Source organism: Cydia pomonella, chromosome 7 (assembly GCF_033807575.1).
Source record: "Cydia pomonella isolate Wapato2018A chromosome 7, ilCydPomo1, whole genome shotgun sequence".
Classification (NCBI taxonomy): domain Eukaryota; kingdom Metazoa; phylum Arthropoda; class Insecta; order Lepidoptera; family Tortricidae; genus Cydia; species Cydia pomonella.
The window spans coordinates 5,958,696-5,982,477 of record NC_084709.1 but is presented as its reverse complement, the minus strand read 5'-3'; the positions used below and the strand labels follow the sequence as shown (position 1 = coordinate 5,982,477).

The following is a 23,782-nucleotide window of genomic DNA, read 5'->3' as shown; positions in this document are numbered from 1 at the left end:
TACTATATCCATTCTTAACTTCTAGAAAAAGATCACGTAATATGTGGCATTTGCAAAGCTATTTAAATGGATACATTATTAACAATTATCAAAATAAATACGTTAGTTATATTAAGCATTTCATACAGCTTACAATGGTCCCTTACACCATACAATTTAAATGAATATTTCAGGAGTAATCGTAAATCAAAGTTTCATTTCGAGCCATATAATTGTACGAAATGTTAAAGACGCTATCCGCAGTTAGTTCAAATTTTTACCACCTTATGCGCTGGGATCGCTTTACTTACCCCCACCATGCGGTGCGCACGGTCCCAAGTTAGGGTTCCGTAGCCAAATAGCATAAAACGGAACCCTTATAGTTTCGCCATGTCCGTCTGTCTGTCTGTCTGTCTGTCCGAGGCTTTGCTCCGTGGTCGTTAGTGCTAGAAAGCTGAAATTTGGCATGGATATATAAATCAATAAAGCCGACAAAGTCGTACAATAAAATCTAAAATTTTTTTTTTTAGGGTACCTCCCCTACACGTAAAGTGGGAGTGAATTATTTTTTTCCCTTCAACCCTAGAGTGTGGGGTATCGTTGGAAAGGTCTTTCAAAACTAATAGGGGTTTTCAAGAAACATTTTTTGATAAAGTGAATATATTCGGAGATAATCGCTCCGAAAGAAAAAAAAATTGTTCCCCCCCTCTAACTTTTGAACCATAGGTCCAAAAAATATGAAAAAAATCGTGGAAGTAGAGCTTAAGAAAGACATTAAATGAAAAATATAGCGGACATGATCAGTTTAGCTGTTTTTGAGTTATCGCAGAAAGTTTTCCCTTCATAGTAAGACTTACTTTAATTAGGTACTGATTATGCAAATTTGCCTATTTGTTTAACTCGGGTGAAAGGTACCGTTTCATCCCTTGGTTATCAATTTACTATACTTTAAGCTCCAGTTTAGCTTATTGTGACGGAAGAGTAACTACGGAACCCTACACTGAGCGTGGCCCGACATGCTCTTGGCCGGTTATTATTTATTATGTGTGTTGTGTTCCTGCCGGTGAGTAAGGTTGCCAGAGCTCAACGAGGGTGGGAGGGGGTTAGGGTCAGCAACGCCCATGTAACTCCTCTGGAGTTGCAGGCGTACATAGGTAACGGATACTGCTTACCATCAGGTAGGCCGTATACTTGTTTGCCACCGATGTAGTATAAAAAAAATGTCAATAATACAATAAAAAATCATGGAGAATGGAAGATTTAGAAGTGGAAAAACGTTTTCTCTTTATGTATTGACGATCACGTGGTATTCTTGCCTTTTAAAAGGTACTGTCTAGGCAAAAATATATTGATTGAGTAAAACGCGTAAAATCTAAGACAATTCGTGCTTTGAAATTGACAGGTAAACGAGATGGTGCGTACAGCTCCATACATTTTGCGGTAAGTCTGGTTGAAAAAAAGTTGACATTCGATAATTCAGTGACCGCAAAACATATTGCGCAGTACAGCGCCATCTGTTTTGGATGTCAAACTAAGGGCCACGTTATTTGTTAGACTTTACCTTTCTATTACAATCAATTGTCTTCGTGTCTACGCTAAAAAAAAAGATAATTTTGTATGACTATATCCATAAAAATGTGACGCATTATCATTGCACTCGAGTGAAGTGAGTGGTTCTGGATACGAAAGTGATGCAGATGGTTAATTTAATTAAAATCTGAAGGAATCGTTAACCAAGTATTTTTTATTAAATATCTCTCACTACATATAAACAGACACTGATCTCAAAGACGCACAAATCTATCATATATAAAATGAGTGCATTATTTCAAATACTCACGTACTGAAATATGCACGTGCAGAAATTTTTCGATGAATTGCGCTGTTTTGACAATGGACAAATTTTAGTTGTAGAATTTATTTAAGTCTAGAATCTAGACCTCTTTATTGGCGTTTTCAGCGGCCGCGAGACGATTGTCCTCTTTCTGCTCGAAATACATCCAACTGGAACAAAAAAATGGAAGTGAGTTATAATATCGAAAGTGAGCGTGTACGATTTTGCATCAAGGTCTCGAAAAGTAAGCAAGAAACACAGAGTTTAATTATAAACAGACGTATGTTTAATTAACCTGCAGTCTCATCACACCTATTAATTAGAAAAACAAGTTTTATGGATTCCACGATAAATAAACGTTCGCGAGATGTAGGGTTTTCACCGTTCGTATAACAGCGCTATCCAAAGCCGCATCGCTAGCAGGAGATTATCATGCGGGGTGACGAAGAGGGAAATCATCGCGGCTGGTGTCTCAAGTCTTTTTTAGTGTGAACTTGTGAACCGGCCGACGTTGATTGTTTGGGATTTTCGATGATGTTTAATGCCGGTGATTCAGTAAAGGACAAATGTCTCGCGACATGTCATACTAGGATTATAATACAATATGGGCGTTCGCTATTCGTCACGTCACTTGCCGAAATGTTCTTGTGCGCTCGTCATCACAATACTCTTCATCTACCACAATATGTCACGAGCAGACATATGTAGTAGCCGTAGTATATGTAGGGCCGAGAGAATCGCCAAGTACCACAAATTGTAAGGAGACACGGTAATGTATCTCGTCGGAGATGTTCGGACGTCTTTCCAAAGCTTGATGTTTTTGACAAGGACGGCTGAGAAACTTCCCATTGCCTTTGCCTGGCAGTGGTACCTTCATAGGCTCGAAAAAACCCTTTTAAGGTCGACCGGGATGAGTGTAACTATGGGGTTATGGTGTCTATTTGAGTTTTATTTAAGCAACGTGATTATTTTCAAGATCTAACCGGCTCACGCCATCTAGTGACAGAAACTTGAGCTATTTGGTAATAAAATGTAACATAGACGGCGTTTCGATTCGACTAATCGTATTCGAGAAATATCGAAATAAACGCAATAGTCCCAAACTTGTATTTACGGCGGTTAACTTTATTATATTTATTTATTAGGTACAGAAATGAATGTATTTTTAAATATACCTATAACATCCATATTCTAAAAAGCAAAACGGTGCTAATAGAAAAATTCCACAGAAAATAAATTAAATAATGTAAAATCCAAAACGAAAGGTGCAATAACGTAGTGCAAAAGGATTGTCTTTATTTAGGGTAATTGGAAACAGTCCGCGAGGGAAATGGAAATACTTGAAGATTTCCAATTTAGTATCACTTTTCAAGGATTTTTACCTCACGGGATACATAACATTTTCAAAATAAAATAAAAATTGGTACGAGTATGTCAATCAGTATGTAGTAGGAATTATTGATAATGCAAAGGATAATTGGGTACGCTCTCGTTTCCTTAGTTCATAATTACCCCAATTGAATAATATCAATCAAAATGAGTATCACTCATGATTGTAATTTTGGTAAAGTTGAAACCACCTGGGGTTTGAAAGCAGGTACCATATACAAGATAATAACAAAATTTTGAGTCTTCAACTCCAAAAACTCCATTCTTACATCTATCATGATTATGGCGAGTTTCTGATATTTCGGCACAGAAACCAAACTCGAAGCACGTCAGTTCCTCCATGCCGACATATCGAGAACTCGACAGAACAAGTAAAAGTAATAGTAAATAAAAAAAAATAATACAATAATAATATGTAATGACTGAAATTGTAGAAATATAAACATTGATAGAAAAAAAACTGACTTCACAAAACAGTTTGAAATACCATAAAAAATATTTACAATTATCCCCGAGGTTTCGAAGCGGTAGATCTCTAGGAACAAGTGACCCTGGTCCTATCACAAAGATTGCTAATAGAATTTGCGAAAACGAAGCATACCTGTCAAAATTATCGTAAAAACTGGTGTAGATATGCGGTTAAAGTGCAACGAACTACGATGAAAGTCACTTCAGTTCTTCGTACGAAGGTTAGGATAGCTAAAGTTACAGAAAATATGTGTTACTTAATTCTAGGCCAAGTCGAAAATCATACAAATTCCTTCGTACCAAAATCGTATTTGGCAGTTGACATAGAATAGACTAAGAGCTCCAAACGTCCTTCAGTGGCGTTCTTTCAACTATTATTGGGCTCAAATCAAAAGTGAATTAAAAGAGAAGAATGAAACAGCCAAAAAACATTAACAATTCCAGCAGGTCATGGGCTGATGCAGGCAAATATGATAAACAGGTCCGTAAAAAGCTGCCTTATAAATAAATAAACTGACAATTATCTGCATTAAAAGTCGCTTTTTTGCAGTTATTCTAAAAACCTTAGTTTGTTCTCAATCGCGTCAGTTTTTTTCATTTGAAGTTTACAGTTTTTTTTTGGTACATCTTCATTTGGTCTTTGGGTCATACAACAGGCACCAGTAATGGGATGGTATAGAAAAATCTTGTAAAACAAGAATTTACCATCAGTTTTTAATCGCTGGCAACATTTTACTATAAACAAGAGCCAAAGAGCTGCTTAAGTTGAATTTTTCATTTATATTTGTTAGTTTGAAAATTAATGGCGTCATACATCCCATGACTGGAGCAAAAAACCATAGTTTTAATTTGTTAACAATATTGAAACCAACTGCAGTAGCTATCATTAAATAGATATAAAACATAAAGGACAAATAGGACATTCAACTTGTAAATAAATATCAAAAATACTCTTCTCTTAAATGTCCCAAGATTGGTACAGTTAACATTACATCACGGATTTAGTAATGGTAAAATACTTTATTGCACAATACATGTACATAACACAGAGAATACAGTAAATGTGAATAAAGGCGAATTTATCCCCTTAAAATGTATTCAATACATGACTTGTATTATATGGGAATTCATACCTTTGTATCAGATTTGCAAGAGAGGTGAAATGCAAAGGTATTAATAACTTTTTCCTACTCCTCTACTGTTATCTGTCATTTATGCATTCATTAACACGAATATAAGAACATACATAAAAGGTTTCAAGAAAAGTCTATATTGTCTATTCCTCATAAAAGCTCTTGTGCTTTTATAAGCTATAACGTTACTGCGATTAATGGCTACCAACCTAACAAAACCAAAACGAATACAGTTTTAAACTAAGTGCATTGCTGCCAACTTACAAAATATTCATTTGGTTGCATAGTAAAAATAATTACTTCATAAGTCAGAAACACGCATGTGACACCCGTAATATAGCAACACCCATAGACTACGAAGACCGCTTAGCGTTGCTTGTTAGTCTCCGTAGGCTACGGTGGCCAAAATTGAGAAAAAACTGTCCAAAAAATTAATTTAGCAAGTAGCAAGTACCAGGGCCTCATGAGTTACGAGGAGGTGTCGCCGACCGGCCGGCCGCGGCCCGGGGCGGGCCGGGCGCGGAACAAGGTATGCTCGCGCGTCTTGGCTATATACTTTTGCTGTAATTTGTTTACCTAAATTAAGATTTATTTTTGTTGACTCGTAGGAAAAATATTGTATGCAACGTTGTATAAGTAGGTCAAAAAATTCTCGTGGCGTATTCCTTTACAATGTTCGCCTACGCCTTCGGCTCCGGCTCACATTGTAACTCACGCCACTCGCCTTTTTTTACCCTTCTTATACAACTGTTGCATAAAATACTATAAACAGGCAGTTAAGTTGTATGTAGGGTAGCCGCGTGTAATAAAATTCTGTATCTCACCTAATTCCTTTAAACGTACTAGGTTTAACCTTTGGTTTAACTTAGGCATTGTTTTTATATTTTATTTACAGTCTACTTTTTGTTTAAAAGAATTATAGTTAGAATATGGAAAAAAGTAATGTATGGAAATGATCACAAATCTTGACTTTCGTTGCATTTGCCATTCTGACTCATTTTTTCATTTAGATCGGTATAGTCTTATGTTAACGGCCCCAATCATGGGACATTTAAGACGAAAATTGGAGAATTTTTGATATTTCACCGACACCTGTAAAATTTCCACCGCTTTATGCTTTAAAAGTTGAATGTCCAATTCGTCTTCTATGTTTTCTATGTATTTAATGAAAGCTACTGCAATTGGTTTCAAATTATTAACCAATTAAAACTACGGTTTTTTGCTCCAGTCATGGGATGTATGGCGTCATCAATTTTGAAACTAACAAATATCAATGAAATATTAAACTTAAGCAGCTCTTGGGCTCTTGTTTATGGTAAAATGTTATAAGCGTTTAAAAACTGATGGTGATGGTAAATACTTGTTTTACAGGATTTTTCCATAGCATCCCATTACTGGTGCCTGTTCCATTCTGGGGTGTTTACTATATTATTTAATGAATTTCAGACAAAACACAACTTGATAGTTGTTTATCAACAAAATTTCGCCAGCCATGAAATATATACTCTACAAGACGCACGCAATCTAACTCCTTGACAATAGAGGCGTGTTCAGATATTTGTGACCAGCTTGACCGCTCCGATGTATCTGATGGTGACTGTACATACATATTTATAGTAATATGATTTTATTAATCACGATAAGTACGTAAATAGTCGACGTTACCGTACTAATTAGCCCCCTTACAGAGCACTGCAGCTAAAGTAATTGCAGGAGATATTTAGGTGTCTTTGCGCGCTTATATTAATGGTTTTGCTAATGAGAATTTCCTGGAACGATTTACATATTTGATCTCGCAAGACTGTACAAACAAACAAGTTTAGAAAAAAAAATTAAGTGCAATTAGACTTTTAACTTGTTGTGTATGTAGGTTTCAATGCAGGTTAGTCTACTTTTTTCATCACACCTGGCTGAAATGGCTGAAATGTAATGATGTGGTATATTTTAAGAATTGTGTCTAAAAGCCCTTTCATATAATACCACACACGACAGGTTTCGAAAAAAAAACCATACAAAAAATATACTCAGCACTCCCCTTTCTAAAGGATTTTTTTTAGAAACTGCGGGCCTAAAATTGTGTTTTGACTTTAGTATGCATGTGTGAAATGGCTAAACTGTACATCGATTTGCGGTTTTTCTTCGAAATTGGTCTCGAACGGCTTCCACTATTCCAAGGAACTAAATGATTTCTTTAACACTCCATACTTGGTTTAAAGTGTTTAGTCTGAGCGGATCTCACCTTAATAAATAAATTGGATAGGTAAATTTACCATACCAGGACATTCACCATGAGAACCCAAGATTAAGACTATTAATTATTCAAAAGTTATTTTTGATGGGCTATCTCATTAGCTAATTGCTTAATAGTAAGATTTAATGGTGTTATTTTTAAGTTCCATGGTTGTTAGACGAATTTTGAGTGATATCCAACCTTGATGATCATAAAATTTAGCAAAAACGTAGTTCATATAAATATATTTTTTATGTTGGAACTTGAAAAGGATCCCTAGTGGTGAAGGAGTTCTCAGAGGAGGGATAAAAATGAATGTACTATGACGAATTTCTGAATCACACTAGCTCTGGCTTTTGATTGGTTGGTTATAAGCTTAAATAACTTGCCCAAATATAGCCACGGCAGGAACCGTCATAGCCGCTCCGAGCAGGAAGACCGCCCCCGGTAGGAAGCTGAGCGTGGCCATGTACACCCTGGAGTACAGAGGCCCGTACACAAGGGGCATCATCGCTTCCGCGAGACCGAATAGGGAGTTCACTTTACCTGAAAATGATTGACATACTTGACTTAGATGACTAGGTACTTCTTGCACCGAAACTGCCGAATACCTCAAGCCGCACAAATATGTAGCTACAGTCGACTCTAAATGCATCTTTGAACCGTTTGGAGTAGAAAAGTACAACCAATGCGAGCTGGAGCTGCCATGATTATTTTTAAACTGAGCAAACGTCTTGTAAATGCTAGTGGTTAGCAGAGGGCTGGCTCATTCCTTGCCAAGCACATAGGGATGGCCATCCAGCGCGGCAACTCTGCCAGGCTTCTGAGCACCCTACCGTCGGGCTCCGAGTTCGAGCAAATTTTTTTTTTATTATAAACTGATTGGCGATTGGCGCTAGTCACACTTGATGGAAAGTGAAGACAGGGCCTAAGATGGAGTTCACCGGTTCAGTAGTACCCTATTCACTCATGTTTATTTGTGAATATTTATACGGTTTCAGCGTTCTTTACAAGATGTTATTTAACTTGCTATTTTAGTTCATATGTATGTGTGAGGCAAATCATGGAAACAAGATCTGAATCAGTTTCTGATGATTGATTGCTCTAAAATTTGGCAATAAAACAAAGCAAGGTCCCGTTTTGAACGGCAACGTCTATTATTAATGACATAAAATTGATTCAGGGTACGAGTTAAAGAAAATAATAAGTAATCTTTTACCTAATTCTTCACTCGTAACTAGTTTGGAGGCTATAGACCGCATGGCGATGAAGGATGTTCCATTGAAGATCTCCACCAGTGGAGCTGTAACAAGAACGTATTTAAATGTAGGTATCTGATGAAATAATTTTAATTGAAGACTATTCCCTAGCGTAGTCTTAAGTTTTTCGTGGTGTATCATAGTGATAGACAAAATTACAGAAGCGTTATCTGGTGTTTTAAAACCTAGGCTATCATTCTCATTTTGCGCACAGGAATTTCGCGTGGGCGTTTTGGGCAAAAGTCCTTTACGACTTTGTGCATTTCGTTTTCTTTTCTCTCGTGACAAGGTTTCCCTATTTATTATTATTATTTATTAATTAAAATACTATGGGGTCGTCAGTCTCTAGTTATGTAACTAAAAATAACTTATAGTAGGTATGACTACAATGTAAGAAAATGTTTTTTTAACATAGATTTAAATTTAGCCTTATTATTTTCACGTCTTATGGCTTCAGGCAAACTATTAAGTAAGTATGGAAGTCTTTTCCTAAGGGTTCTATCCCCGTAATAGTTATTAATTCTAGGAACGTATAGTTTGCCTGAAGTCACCGCCTTTGTGATGTAAGCATGATTAACTGGTGTTAAGGTATCCGCTGAGTTAGGCTCTAGGCAGCTATGATGCCCCAGAAAGCAGCGGTGCTGATAACTCTGACCGTGGCGTCTCTCAGGTCAGATTCAGAGCATGAGTGCGGGCAAGTGGGGCAATCTAGCAGGTGCGCCATAGTTTACGGTGCTGTGTCGCAAGCACATCGGATATAGTGGCTACGAAGCATGTTTTTTGCATGCCTATTGGTCAAATATAGCGACACCACGACTGTATAGCGATGGTAATCTTACAATGAGTGGTGTCGCTAGGTATATTTAACCAACAGGCATGTACATAAGTACTACCTATATTTGCAAATAAAACATTTTGAATTGAATTGACCATGCTCTTTTTACAACAGCCAACTTGAGACCTGTGCACTTCGTGTGCGAGCTATACACCTAATATCATGTTAATTCTCCATCATCCCTTGAAGCGCGTGCTTTATTTATATCAGTGAACATTACAAGCATTATTAGGCGGATAATCCCATATTGTTTAACTCAACAATGGAGCGTGTAACATGTGTATTGTCGAGACAGAGCCGATTGTAAACACTTCAGCGACGTATCATGTCAATGTTCGATGTTAATAGAAATTATTAAAGACGTGAACAAACTGATAAAATGATATCAATTGGTAAATAAATGGTTGCTATTCTTATACCACTCGAACTAGTCAAAGTAAACGAAGATTGTATGTATAGGTATGTATTACTTTTATGAAACGGAGGGAAGGAAAAGTGTATTCAAAAATCGGGATTATTTTTTCTCCGAACAGGATCTATGGTGACTCTCTAGATTTTTTTATACACCGTGTTTTTATTGAATTCCTTTAACTCCGGGGATGGGTAAGTACGTTTAAAGAAACTAAATCGCGTAGTTAATTAAAAATAAATAAATATTTTTATAAAAAGTAATTTAATGTTGCATATAGCGTTGTTGTAACACGGGCATTATATTTAATGCAACCAAACAATTAAAAACTGTAACATATCAATGTCATTTCCAACATCGATCGTCCGAGATAGTACTTATGTTTAGTATCAAATTTATAAACTCGTACTAAACACTAATAAATATGTAAACAGGCCCTAAGGCAAGTGTATACGCTGTTAAGGGCCTTATAAAATAAAATAAAATTATTGATTATCTCCGAAATGGAGTTAATTAGAATACCGGTGCCTTTGAGAAAGTTACTTAATTTAAGCTCAGGAATGCACCCTTGAAATTAACGGAAATAAAAAAACACGGTATATAAGACGTATTTCCTTCATACACGGTGTTGTTTTTAAACTCCGTTACCTAACTTCCCCGAGGTGACTAAGTACATTTAAGGAAATTGAATGGCATACTTAGTTAATTTTAAAAACTATTTTGTATATTTTTCATAAAAAGTAATTAATAGCATTGTTATAACACGGACATTATATTTAGATCCACCAAACAATTGAAAACTATGACATATCTATTACATTTCGCATATCGATCGTCCGAGATAGTACTTGCGTTTAGTAGAAAATGTATAAACTTACTAAACACTATACTTGCCGCAAAACTAACTGGCGACTGAGATCATAATGCTATCTCCTTTACCCTTGTTAAGACCAACCAAAAGTGAAAGAGACAGCTATATGACCTAACTCGCCACTTAGTTTTGCGGCAAATATAATTAATATGTAAATAGGCCCTAAGGCAAGTGAACACGCTCGCAGGGGCCTTATCAGAAAAAAAAAATCATTGATTATCTCTAAAATGTTTCTTTGTGAAAGTTACTTACTTTAAGATCAGGAATGCACCCTCGAAATTAACGGACTTTAAAAAAAAACACCGCGTTCGTCGCATGCATTTTTACTATTTTTAAATTTAAGCTTTAATACGTAGAAATTCTGGGGGTTGGCAGTCTTCTTTAATTTCACTAAACTCTGAAAATTACTTAAATATCTAACGTTTAATATTTTGTTATTTGAAACCATATTAGAAGATTTGCGACGGCAAAATGTCAACATTTAAATCGAATGTGGCTTTTAACTAAAATGAGAAATGTCTAAAGCCTCTGCTCTCTATACATTAGGTATAAGCTTCTGATTCCCCAACTTCGTATATATATATCAAATTATTTATAAGCAAAACGAGACCCTATTTCACATTGAATAGGGTTTATATTTCATCGACATAAATGTAATAACATTTGTATTGGTAATAGGCCTGTCTAGACAATACATTTTACACGAGAGATATTTCATAGTTTAATGTAGTTTATTCTCAAAGGAAACTGGTAACTAGAAATGGTTTGAAATTTTGCCTAAATAGAATTCATCATGCGGAACGTTTGAAAACTACGATTATCTAATTTTATTTGGCTAGTTCTTCCATTTACTATTTATGTATCCGAACGTAAAGCAATTACTGAAACCCGTTAACGTTTAGGTCATCCTCAGCAACTTTTACTATGGGACCAACCCTGAAATCGCGAAAAAAATGGACTCTCCCATAAGAAATTTCAAGATCAGACCAGCAAAATGTATGAAACAGCCAAATTTTTTTTCGCGATTCCAGGGTTGGTCCCATAGTAAAAGTTACTCAGTATGACCTAAACGTTAACGGGTTTGAGTAATTGCTTTACGTTCATCATACTGTTTGTATTGTAAGTATAACATTATATGATTGTCAATTACTATTAGATGTAAAATCAGTTGCTTACTGACATATTGATTACACGGATTCAAAGACGTTATTTAATAATAATACGTACTCAATAAAGTACACAAAAGTAAAGTAAGGTGTAATACAATAGTATTACAGCGTTGCATTTGCCATAAATCACACGTAAAAGTCGTTGAGATGATATAAGTCTTATCACACAACTTAAGATAAAAATGAGAAGTAAAGACCTGGAGCACTATTCAGATTTAAAAACTCGTTACGGTTATGATCTTAACTTAATACGACCTTGAAGATGGTTCACGCTGATTGGTGAATGTGGAATGAAGTGTCACTCGTGCGTGATCGGAACTTACCCAGATATATCTCCGTGGTCGTGCTGGCGAAGGCGAAGATGAAGGAGGCGAGGATCTTGCTGGCGCAGGAGATGATGCCCACTACCGTGTCGTCCAGCTTCAAGAAGTCGCTGAAGATGCTGATCGAGAACAGCGTACCTGAAGCATATGCGCAATACATAAATCTATAGGTAGAATAATTGCAAAAAAATCTCAACGTAGTTTAGGACAAAGGTACAAGCTATCGAGATTTTTTTGGGTAAGAAATGTAGGATTTTCAGTAACTTTGAGAAAAACTACCATGAAACTTTGTCCAAATACTTGTAAAAGACAGAAAAAAACATCGTGTCATATAAGGCGATGAAAGAGAAGGCACAGAATAGAGATACATGTAAAATGCTCCAATAAGAACCCAGCTCTTATGATATTAAAGACAAATATGATCTCAAAACTTAACAAAACCCAAAAGTGGGCCAAGGCTTCTGTAAAATGTAATAAAAGCTCGACAAAAAATCGTACCGAAATTTATTCGGCTCGACCCCACACATTACATACATTGGTTCTTTGATAGTAAATCGTTCAACTTACCTACTAAGTTCGTGATAATGCTGTACGTGCAGAACATGCTGAACTGCACCTCGTCCCAGTTGAACCGATACCTCATGAACAGGTACAGCACGTTCATCTCACCTGCAGGAAGAACATCTCAAATAGAAACCAATAAAGTAATAAAACTGTTCGATATTTGTCATTCACAAGGTTTGCGAACTAATATATCACTCGCTGCTGGTGCTGACTAACTGTAACACGGACTGAAGGTAGGTGAGTAGAACGCCACTGTGAAGGTCTACATCTATTCTATAACCACATTTTAACGTGAAACGGCCTAAATATGATACGCGACCATTATAATTAAGCCCTTAACGCATGTAATAAAAAAATATTTAGTTTAAATTTGAACTTTAATAGCTGCCAATAGAGTTGGATATTATAATTGCCATATACAGTGTGTAAATTCGATACGGCCCATCAATTAAAGCGCATATATAATGCGTATCCGTGTAATCATTAATTAAGAAGTTTATTTTAAGTTACACTTAATCCCTTAACGGATGTCAAAAAAAGAATTTGGTTTTTGAATTTTAATAGCTGTCAATAGAGTTGAATATTATAACTGCCATATATGATTGCAAGCGTTGACAGTTGGTTTAAAAAGCTCGTATCTCTTTACTTGTATTGCTTTACATTGCGGGCCGAATTATTTTGTATAATTACTATTGTCATTGTATTTCTAAGCAAAATTTATCTGAATATACTTCTTAGGTCCTATGTTAACCACCGTTTAAATATTCGCCCGTATTGAATTTACACACTGTATGGTTGGTTGCATATGCGGTAAAGGGTAGCACTGGCCCTCATATATGGCGCCACGACGAGTCGACCCTAATACCTCGGTGTGTGTCTACAGTAACCATTCTTACCATGACGTGGTCCAAATATGACATATAAGTACACGACTACTATAAGCAGTCACAATCGCGGACGCCGCTGCCGCAAGCCATTTCTATAGGCAATTATGCTAAGAGTATTTTGACCATAATGATGTTATATGTACTGTGAAGCACCTCAAATTATTATGCCGAAAATACAAACTGTAAGCAGTGACACCCAAAAACAGCGCCGCTCTTGGACGCCACAGTTAAGGGGCTCCCCGCGGTTTTCATCGATTTTTGACAAGATTTAAGTCGTTACTCCTACATTTGCACTACAGATAGCATTATAAGACAAACAGCTATCGGTTGGTCTGCCGGAGTTTGAAAGAAAGGAATACTTATTTTTTAATGATTTTTTTAAACATTGTTTAATAAAACACTTTTCTCGTCTCATCTTACATATATGAAATCTACATATTAGGATTTGTCTTTGACGTCTCTAAAACTGATCAGACATTTTAATTTTAAACCAATTACTTAACTCAAAAGTTATGGCCAGAAAACCAGGTTTTTGGCCTAAAATTATTCAACTTTTATGCCAAATATCTCGAAGACTGTGAACTTTGGAGTAAATAAGTAGGTATGGGATAGTTATTATGATAAGTTACAAAAAATAATAGAACACTAAGGGATTCAGATCGAAGGTCAGGGAGCCTCTTAAGACATTATATTCGTGGTTTTCCATACTTACCGTGAAGTGGCCCAAATATGACGCACACGACCACAATAAGCAGTGACACCCGCAGACGCCGCCGCCGCGACCCGCTCCTGAACGCCACGGTGAGCGTCTCGCGCACGTGACGCGCGTCGAAGAACGAACACACCCAGCCGCGGCAGCCGACTGGCGTTTCCTGGAAAATCGAACAATATACTTTATTTAATATTTATTTATTTATTTAATATTTAATATATATATACAGCATTACAGTCGAGACCAAAGCACTGTACAATTCAGATTATATGATAGGATTACATACTAGGAAAAACAGATCACAATCAACTTTCGTCCATCACCTCGCAATACCGCAGACACATCTGATACACAGCCGTCCATCGACTTGCAAACATATCACAATCTGGTGTCCATGACAGAAAGGAGTTCAGCAGCCTTAGAGCCCGCACAGCAGGCGAGTTTTTATGTGCTACAGTGCGTGTAATTGGGACGGCCAAAAGCTTGTGACTTCACGGTCGCAGGAGATTTTTGGGCACAAATGGAATAGCGAGTCTAACAGTTCGTCCTACCAGTTCAGGACAGTCTGTCTCGCCACGTAAAACTCCACATGCTGTCACCAGGAGATTGTAATTGCGTCTGACTGCAAGGGAATTAAAACCTAATGATCCTAATAAGTACTTGGTCGGAATATGTGGAAATGTGCTCTTCTCTTGCAATGGTATTTTACATTGCAGGGTCTTGTACAAACTGGGTCGATTAATCGTATTGAAAATATATACTACTGAAAAGAAAATAGGGGTTACTAAGAAGTTTGATAATTACAGGAAACTACGAGTAGTTTCATGTTTATTGAAATATGTGAAACCATTGATTAATTATTTAGTCTTTATAAGCCTTATTAATAAAGCCTTGTATTAAACAAATAAATATGTTTTGTGAAAAATACAGGCTTTGTAAAATGAAAGATATTTAGGAATATTTCCAGGTCACCAAAAATCTAGTACCCACGGATTTTTAAGTATTAATATTAAAAATACTAAAAATTTACTTATTAATAATTTACAATAAAAATATGGCCTTACCACTCCCACTCTTTTATTCAAGTTGAAACTTGCAACATCTTCAAGAAGTATCAAAATTAATTTTTAAAAGTTAATATTGCGGTATAATAATATGTAAACGACACTATAATATTGGAGGAAAAAGTTACCACTACTTTTGAGGTTACAAAAAATCGAATCTAAAAAAAAACCGACTATAGTAAGTATTATTTAATATTATCGGGATTACTAGGCGCAAACAGTACGTTTTACTACGTCTTGATATAAAGCAAAATTATAAAGCAATTTTTTATTGCTCGCTACACTACACACTATTCAAGCTCAGAAAATTAATGTTTATAGATATTCTAGGCCCATCTTTCTAAACCCTTACTTCTAGATACTGTAGGTGGTTATCACAGACATATAATGTAAACAAATCCCTCAAATACTCTTGTACATTGGTCCGAGCGCGAACGCGATCCACTGAGAGTAATGTCACATAATAAATCAATAACATTTTTTTATAATGTGAATGGGTCATTCAGATCCAGATTCTTTCTTTTGTACGTGGTTGGGGAAAAGCGATGATAGCGCATGTTGTGGGATAAATGTGAACGTTCGTGTTTATATTGTTTGACAAACGTATTAAAACTGTCAGCTGTCGTGCGAAACAGCCAATAAGTAATGATTTGAAACAGTATTCAAGCTTAAATTACGTTAGCTATAAATCGTATGTCTACCTAATTGTCATTTCTATTGAATTATATTTAAATAATACTATTTATTGAATAATTTGATTCCTGACCCACTGTGCAACCCTTATACATTTACTACGTCATTGGCATTTATAAAGTAATATCACACTTACTACTATGACATTTACTGTGATAACGTCCTATGGTAAATTACAAATCAGTTTGTTCGATTGTAGATTCATTTAACGATGGTAAGTATAGTCAGTATTATTAATTGTGGACGCGTCATAACTATCTGGCTTTTCAAAATCCTTTACGTCTGTATATATAAAACAGTGTGGCTGATAATTTTAAAAACAAACTGGAGATATATATTTATTTTTGTAAAATGTCGCGTTGTTTCATCCGCTACTAGAGGTACTAGATATATCAATATCTCCTAAGTATTCTGGGGCAAGTGTCAATTTTACGTTTTCTACATATTTATCATTAAAATATCAATATTTACTTTCCACATATTTCATGCTGAAATTCGTATTAGTTTTCGAAATAAAGAGGCAAATCACTTGTTGTGTTGTGTTTTCCGCGGTAAAGTTAATGCGGACGAGGGTAACTTAAGTGTGGCATACTGATACAACTTACTGAGTCGATGGGGTAAAAAAACTGATAATAACAATTATTTGATACATTAAATAAATAAATATTATAAGACATAAATTTGACATAACTGGAGCAAGTGCTTGTTAGTTCGGCTAAAATATGGATACACTAGACTAGAGCATATACTCTTATATTATAAACTTCAATATAATAATTAATGGATATTAATGCAGACGTAATCTAAGAGATTTCGCTAGACCAAGTTTTTTTTTTGGAATTGCTTTAAAAAATAAGGAAGCTACGTTCCGTTGTACCTTTGCACTTGCCTCAGTATACTTAAGAGGTATAGATATTAGATACGCTGTCTTCTCATGTGCACGTTGCAGAAAGACGAAAATTTTTGAAAAAATCTCAAAATTTTTGGAAAAATGTGCAAAAAAATGAAAGGAGTTTAATAAAAACCAATAACTTTTACAAGTCTTTGAAAACTTTTCGGTCAGAAAGCGCTAACTGACTATGACACGACATGCTCAGTCTATTCAGATACACATCTGCGATACTCGCAAAGTGGCAGATCTCGTATGGCGCACAATCCGGCAATGATCCACAATTTATGTCGCCAACACAATGCGACAATCGCAAAAGGAGAGGCTCGGACATTGTAATTTACAGGCGTAGGTCGTAATAGGTTAGAAGGATGTTTTACGCACTTTCATTGCCTAACTGTGGGCGGAATTGCCAAAAATACATTAGACTTTTCTACTACCTACCTACTTAAACTGTTTATAATATAATTTGAATCAAATTGTCGGATCAAAAGTTATTGTAAATTTCCTACAGATATTACAGACCTAATTCTAGTACCTAGGTCAAAATTATTTTCGTTGCATTGTTTCTGACCACTCTGTTACGCTTGTATTTGACTTTCTGTAAATAAAACGAGAGCTATTGAATGTTTTTCTAGCTATAGATTAGATTATATTTAACACGAGAAAAACTAAACTAAATTTCATCTCATACAAAAAGCAACACTCCGTCACATTATTTGGGGACAAAAACCAAGACAATGAAAATAATTTTGACCCACCTAATACTGAATTTACCTACCTACCATACTTCCGAAGAATGTATCCTTTTCTAAATTCTGCAAATGTGTTTTTAAACGTCACAAATCTAACCCAACTTAATGGTTTATACACGATGTCTCATTTAAAAGTCTAGACTATTTTCATAATTAGAACGGTCGGATAATTCAATTCAATTCAATTCAATTTTTTTTAACAAATATGTTTCGAAACATTGTTAATGTTACAAGCTTCGGTATGACAATAGACGATATTATATTCCAAAGATATTTTCTATTTACAAATAAAAAATAAAACCGTTTAATAAAAACAATTAATAAAAGGAAACACACCGTGTTAATCTTTGACAGTGTTTTTGACAATTTGTTCGAAATATTTGATAATGATGACATTTTTCAAAAGTCAGAAGCTTCATAGTGTCATAATTAAAAAAGATAATCAAAAAGGTCGAAGAAGGTTCCATACTATTATTTGAGGATATTAACTTAGGAGCTACTAACGTACTAACTCATACAGGCTCCAAAGTAAATAAAAAATGGTAATTTGTTAATTTCTTCGAAACCGCTACAGCGGTTGTTATGATACTTTGTACACTGGTTCTAAATACCCTAATGCATATGTACATTTCGGCTTTGTCCAATGGCTAGGGACACACTCCTATACCTATTCACCCCGTAAATTATTGCAGGTGATTAAATAAACAACCTGTATGTAAAAAGGATTCACATATGGCTCTCAACTGATAAACTGATGAATGTCGATATTTCGAATTATAAATTGGAAACTACTTTAATGTGGAAAAATCCATAATTACTACTGCCACCTAGTGTGCGTCGCGAAAGTGTGAGTTCCCCTTTGTACGCACGCAATTTACCACTTAGCTGTAGGACTAACTGACGGACAGGCTTAACGTACGCTTTATCGTATAGTGACCGAAATAATTCTATTAGGTTACGTGAGTTGAAAAGCAGAAAAGTCAAGAATAAGAATCGAAAAAGTAGATTGGTAAAATCCGGTCATGATGTCAACTTAGGACAAATCTGGGAATATATGAAAAATAAGTATCTACCTAATATAAAATAAATTATTATTTTAGATTGGATAAAAGACACTTCTGTCGAGGTAGTTGTAGTCCGAGACTGAAATGTAGCTTTTCATCTAAGTTGAACACTCTACTTTTCCTTTGGAATACGAGGAAAGTAAAATACATGTGTATTTAAAAAAACGTGACTAAGTACAAAGTTTTATAGATTTCTTGAGGGACCTTTTAATTTACAATGTATCTAAAAGTATCGTTATTCATGAAATGGGGAGTTAGATAATTAAATGGAAATTGTATAATAAATCTATTTGAACCCAAATTTTTATTTGGTATCGTAAAATAAAAGACGTGCTTGGAAAGTAAAATGCTCTAGTGCAGAAACGTATTACTTTCTGCACACTTTTTAGCACAACAATGACCCACTTTCAGAGCATGAGGAATGAAAAATGTATTTGTAGATACTTTTATTGCTGACTGTGACTTATCCTTTACACGTATACATATTAAGTACTCCTTGAGATCTTTCTAGTGAGTCTACTCTCAGTGAGTTTTTCCAGCGAGGAGTTCCCTTTGCTGCATGATGAGAACAGCTTCATGTTAACATTTTATTGCATTTTCATCAGAATTATGAAAGTACACCAAACTTAAACCATCAGATATCGGAACGTGTTCAAATTTGAGTGACTCAATTTTAATCAAGTATGTCCTATTCATAAAATATTGATTTAAATAATTATAAAAATTGATTATTTTTTTAAATATACCTACCCCGTGGGCTAGAAAAACCGGACAGATTTTAACAACGCATTCCAGAGATCATAAGGAGCAAAAAAATGTTTATACCTAAGACTTGGTCAAATTCGGTAATTTAATTTTTTTGTGTATATGTGTTTTTTGCACACGACACGTTATTGCTTTTTACAACTTAGCGAAAAAAATAAATAAAGAGGAAATGCCACCGGCATCCTTGGCACAATGTCCCAAGGGCCTATTTTAGATTTAAGCTAGTTATTAATGGTAATTGCCTCTGTAAATATCCATTATGTAAATAAAGTCAGTAAAGTTTTTTTTCTGTACAGATAATTTTTTGCAAGTTTCCTTAAAACTTTTTTTCTACTTCTCTACTGTTATTTATCATTAAAACATTCATGAACACTAATATAAGAACAAATATAATAGTTTGAATATTGTCTATTCCTCATTACAGCTCTTGTGCTTTAAAATCGCCAAAACGATACTGCAATTAACGTTTACCAAGCTAAAAGAATCAATATTATTCATACCTACAGTTATCAAACTAAGTGCATTGTTGCCAACTTACAACGTCATCTAAAAATAAAATTCACCATAGACAATGTTTTTAATTTTGGGCTTTTGCACAAATCACGCGAGGTTTTTTCGGTTACTTTTTGACCAAAACCATGAGGAATAAACTCAAAATTTGCATCAGTTTCCTTTGCCCCACATGTAGATAAAATGCAATTTTCTCATCAGTTTTTGAACGATCAAGAGAGCCTTTACCAGTTGGTGCGGTGAAAAGTATTGTATGCATGGTTGTATATGTAGGTCAAAAAACCGGGCAAGTGCTAGTCGGACTCGTGTTCCAGGGGTTCTGTACATGACGCTATTTTGAACACATTCGCTACGGGAAGCATTTGACCGTATTTGATTTTCCGCCGGTGCGGCAGCTATCGTCGCTTGTCTTGTCCCCGGTCCTCGGTTTTTCTATGTTCCCGTATAAGTAATAAAAAGATAACTAAGTACACTCCTGACATTCTTAGTTATTTTAGTTTATTTCGCATTATTATTTTTTGTATTATTATTTAATTTAGTTTGTAATATATTAAAGTATCTTTAAGCTTTTATTTTCTTATTTCAAGTATATTATATTTCAAGAGAAAACATGTAGGGGACGTATTTTCGCGTAACGCACTGAAAGGTGATTGTTTTTCTTTGATGCGGCACGGGTACTATTTGTTCGTACCGTACCGAAATGTGAGTACGCAGCGCTTATTAGCCATAGTGCTGCGCATTGTTCACGTATCCGCGTAGATACAACATTTCATTGATGCAAAAATTCAAGACCATGATATCTATAATGGACATTTCCTACCCTAAAAATTCAACTCCTGTTTATAATTATATGTGGATGACTAATGTTAGTTGTGATTGCGTACAGACACGATGACGATAATTAATATTGTGTTGATTTTAAAAGTCGATCTTTACTTATCCCGTCAAATAGAAGAAGTATATGTTATATGATTTCGTATCAATGTTTAGGAGAAAAGCAATTACATGGAATACAATGTACTACCAACAGAGATGGTGCTGATTTTGAGCTAGAAACGACGCATTTATTTTTCTTAAGTCCATGTATAATGTGCCAGTAATGGTAATGTTTTGCCTACTTTCGTGAATAACTTCTAAACTATTTAGTTTAAAATTATTAAAAATATATATTTGAGATTCTCATAGTGAGCCCTTCCATTTGATATGTAACACGATTTATGCAAACTTTTCTTTTTTATTTACTCATTTACCCCTAAAAGTGCTCCCTATGTTCAAAATTCATTTTTTACGTTACATTTTCGTCTTTTTTAAAATAATAATAACTTTATTGTACATCAAAGACCACGTTACATAAAGAACCAAGTACACAAGAGTTTGTACAAACATGACAGTATGGATGGAGTGGTCAAACTTTCGACCCCTGAACTAGGTAAGCACCTGTGCCTTAGGCGCTAGAGTTCGTCCAGATTCGATATCGTAACCATATGTTTAGGTCGTGTAACAGCATTAAGATAATAAAACAACTAATTTCTATTAATAGCTATTTAGAAATACACTAATTATGTTAGGTAATTGCCTATGATATTATAACGAGCAGGTTTTCAGTTCCATTATATGGTAAATTTTGCAACCAGTTACTTTAAATGTTACTTTAATTTTGGCTTCCCGCCCTGTTATAGCTATAAATTGCGATTAAATTATTGATTTTATTATAAAGACGTGCACCTTGAGCTTCAATTGGGTCACTGACTTACATATGAGAACCAACAACTTAATTGATCCAGTAGCTTCGGAGCAAATAGGCTGTGACAGACAGACAGACAGAGGAGTGATCCTATAAGGATTCCGCTTTTTCCTTTTGAGGTACGGAGCCCTAGAAATGCTCGTGGCGTATTCCATTACAATGTAACCCACGCCACTTGCCTTTTTTGACCCTTCTTATACAACGGTTGCATAAAATACTATAATGCCTGTCACTATGTATGTCCAAACCAAGTCACACAGTGGCAGCGTTGTTCGTAGCTGTGTCTTGGTTTGGCTGCGACAAAAGGCGTTTTTCATAAGAATTGTCATTAATCTATAAAACACGACCGAGTTCAGAAAACTGTATAACATTTTAGTCTCTAAATGCAGTCAAAATTACACCTTTAAAACCTCTCGGGTTATTCGAGCCCTCCGAGCCCACGGTGAACGTATATTTATTATTATAAGGAAAAAAATAGTTTATGACGTAATGTAAGTACTTAGGCAATATTATGATACGAGGCTATATTTATCAAAACATGTTTCTAAAATGCTACATGCTCCACGTGGGCGTAGCCACGAAATTATACCCACGTGAAGCACGCGTTCGTGTGTAATATGATTCGACCTTAATTTCTTAATTTTATTCTAGAAAAACAAAAAGAAAACTCGATTTAGCATACATACCTATACCTATATATTGAGGAAACTCGTTCGGTGTAAAAATGAGCCTACGTAATAAAGAAGACTTACAATGTAGAATACATTCTCTCTCACAAAGAGGTCAATAGCCTAGAAGAATAAAGCATCTCTACGTTTCGCTTTATTTCCGACCTGATTTACCAACCTTTTGTAAACACTGAATACGTGCAATTTCTTCCCAAGGAGAGCATTTAAAAGCAAAGGTAAAAATCATCTTCAAAAGGCTTTTGAGCGGGTAATATAATTATAAAAGGACAATGCAGGATTGTCTTCGTACCAAACAATTCTCCGTAAATAAAACTTTAAAGTGATACTTACTTTTTGTCTTTCGTCCGATATTACTGGATCCTTTAGCCTGATATATCCATAGATCAAACTGGTGAAATATAAACAGTTTGATATGAAAAATATCCCGTAGTAGCCTATCTGTTGCAGAAGAATACCGCTTAGGGACATGCCTATAGGTATTCCTAGCGACATGCACAGGTTTGCCACCCCCACTCTGAATGTCCTCATCTCTTTGGTGGTCACATCGCCGATGTAACTGAAGACCCCAACGCACACCGTGATCCATCCTCCAGTGAGGGACGGGAAGAGGTCAGAGAGAGCTGTGATCTCCAGAGGCAGCTCGTAGAAGAAATAAGTGTTTAGAATGAAGCTTGTGCAGCACAGGACTTCCCCCACTATCGGGAGTAGGATGCACGCCTTCCTCTTCCCTGTTTTGTCACTCCACGAGCCAACAAACAGCACTAGTATACAGGGGAACGCTGTTTGTACGATATTCTTCCACGCTTGCACTGACGCCGTCAATTTCTGCACTTCCGCCTCTTCCAGCGTATAGTTCACGGTTTGTCTCTTGTTCAGCGCTGAACACACTTCATCACTATACCCTAAATTTACTCGACACGCTTTCTCTAAATTTAAATTCTGTACGGCCAGACCAGAGAACACATTTGACATAATATAACACGCGATTATAGGTTCCACTGTAATGTTCGCTCTGATTTGCATTAACTTTTGCCGCACACTCGACTTCGTCACTTTAGGGTCATTTGGAGTTTCCTCTTCCACCGCTGGCTTCGCGGCGGTGTTTATTCCATTCATGCTGACAATTGTCCGTGATCCGATGTACTTCAATCAATCTAGATATAGACTGTGAATGGCATTGTTCGGAAGGCGTTCGTCCTTTTTCTTGGCCATGGTGGCTTGACCTGGTCGGTTGTTTGAGGTTAGTCCATACCAGCTTAATTCCTGTGCACTGTTGCTCTGTGTCGTCCCGTCAGATCGACGAGTAGAGACTAAAGGACTCTTGTCTTAGATGATTGCACGGATACGGGTCCGAGTGGTACATTACCGGCAATTGGGCTAGCGCGCGGAGCGGCGGTCCCCGCGAGTGTGCGGGCGCAGCCTTGCTGCGAGGGCCCGATTATCCCATTAGGCCAATGTCTGCCGTATGTGAAACAGCAGGCGCGAGGCGATTAGCACGGTCAAGGTATATCATCACCTTGCTACTTGTGATACTCGTGAGGAGCAAC

General features: G+C 36.0%; 1 protein-coding gene across 1 annotated transcript; it reads right to left on the bottom strand.

Annotated features, from left to right (window-relative positions):
• Positions 1 to 1,702: 1,702 nt before the first annotated feature.
• On the bottom strand, positions 1,703 to 23,654 carry LOC133519661 (proton-coupled folate transporter-like). Its single transcript, XM_061853711.1, has 7 exons — positions 22,566 to 23,654; positions 14,063 to 14,222; positions 12,467 to 12,568; positions 11,900 to 12,037; positions 8,253 to 8,336; positions 7,423 to 7,579; positions 1,703 to 1,983 (listed from the first exon to the last, which is right to left on the bottom strand). Exons 1-7 carry the CDS (start codon positions 23,349 to 23,351, stop codon positions 1,914 to 1,916), a joined length of 1,497 nt encoding a protein of 498 aa, XP_061709695.1. The 5' UTR covers positions 23,352 to 23,654; the 3' UTR covers positions 1,703 to 1,913.
• Positions 23,655 to 23,782: the final 128 nt, after the last annotated feature.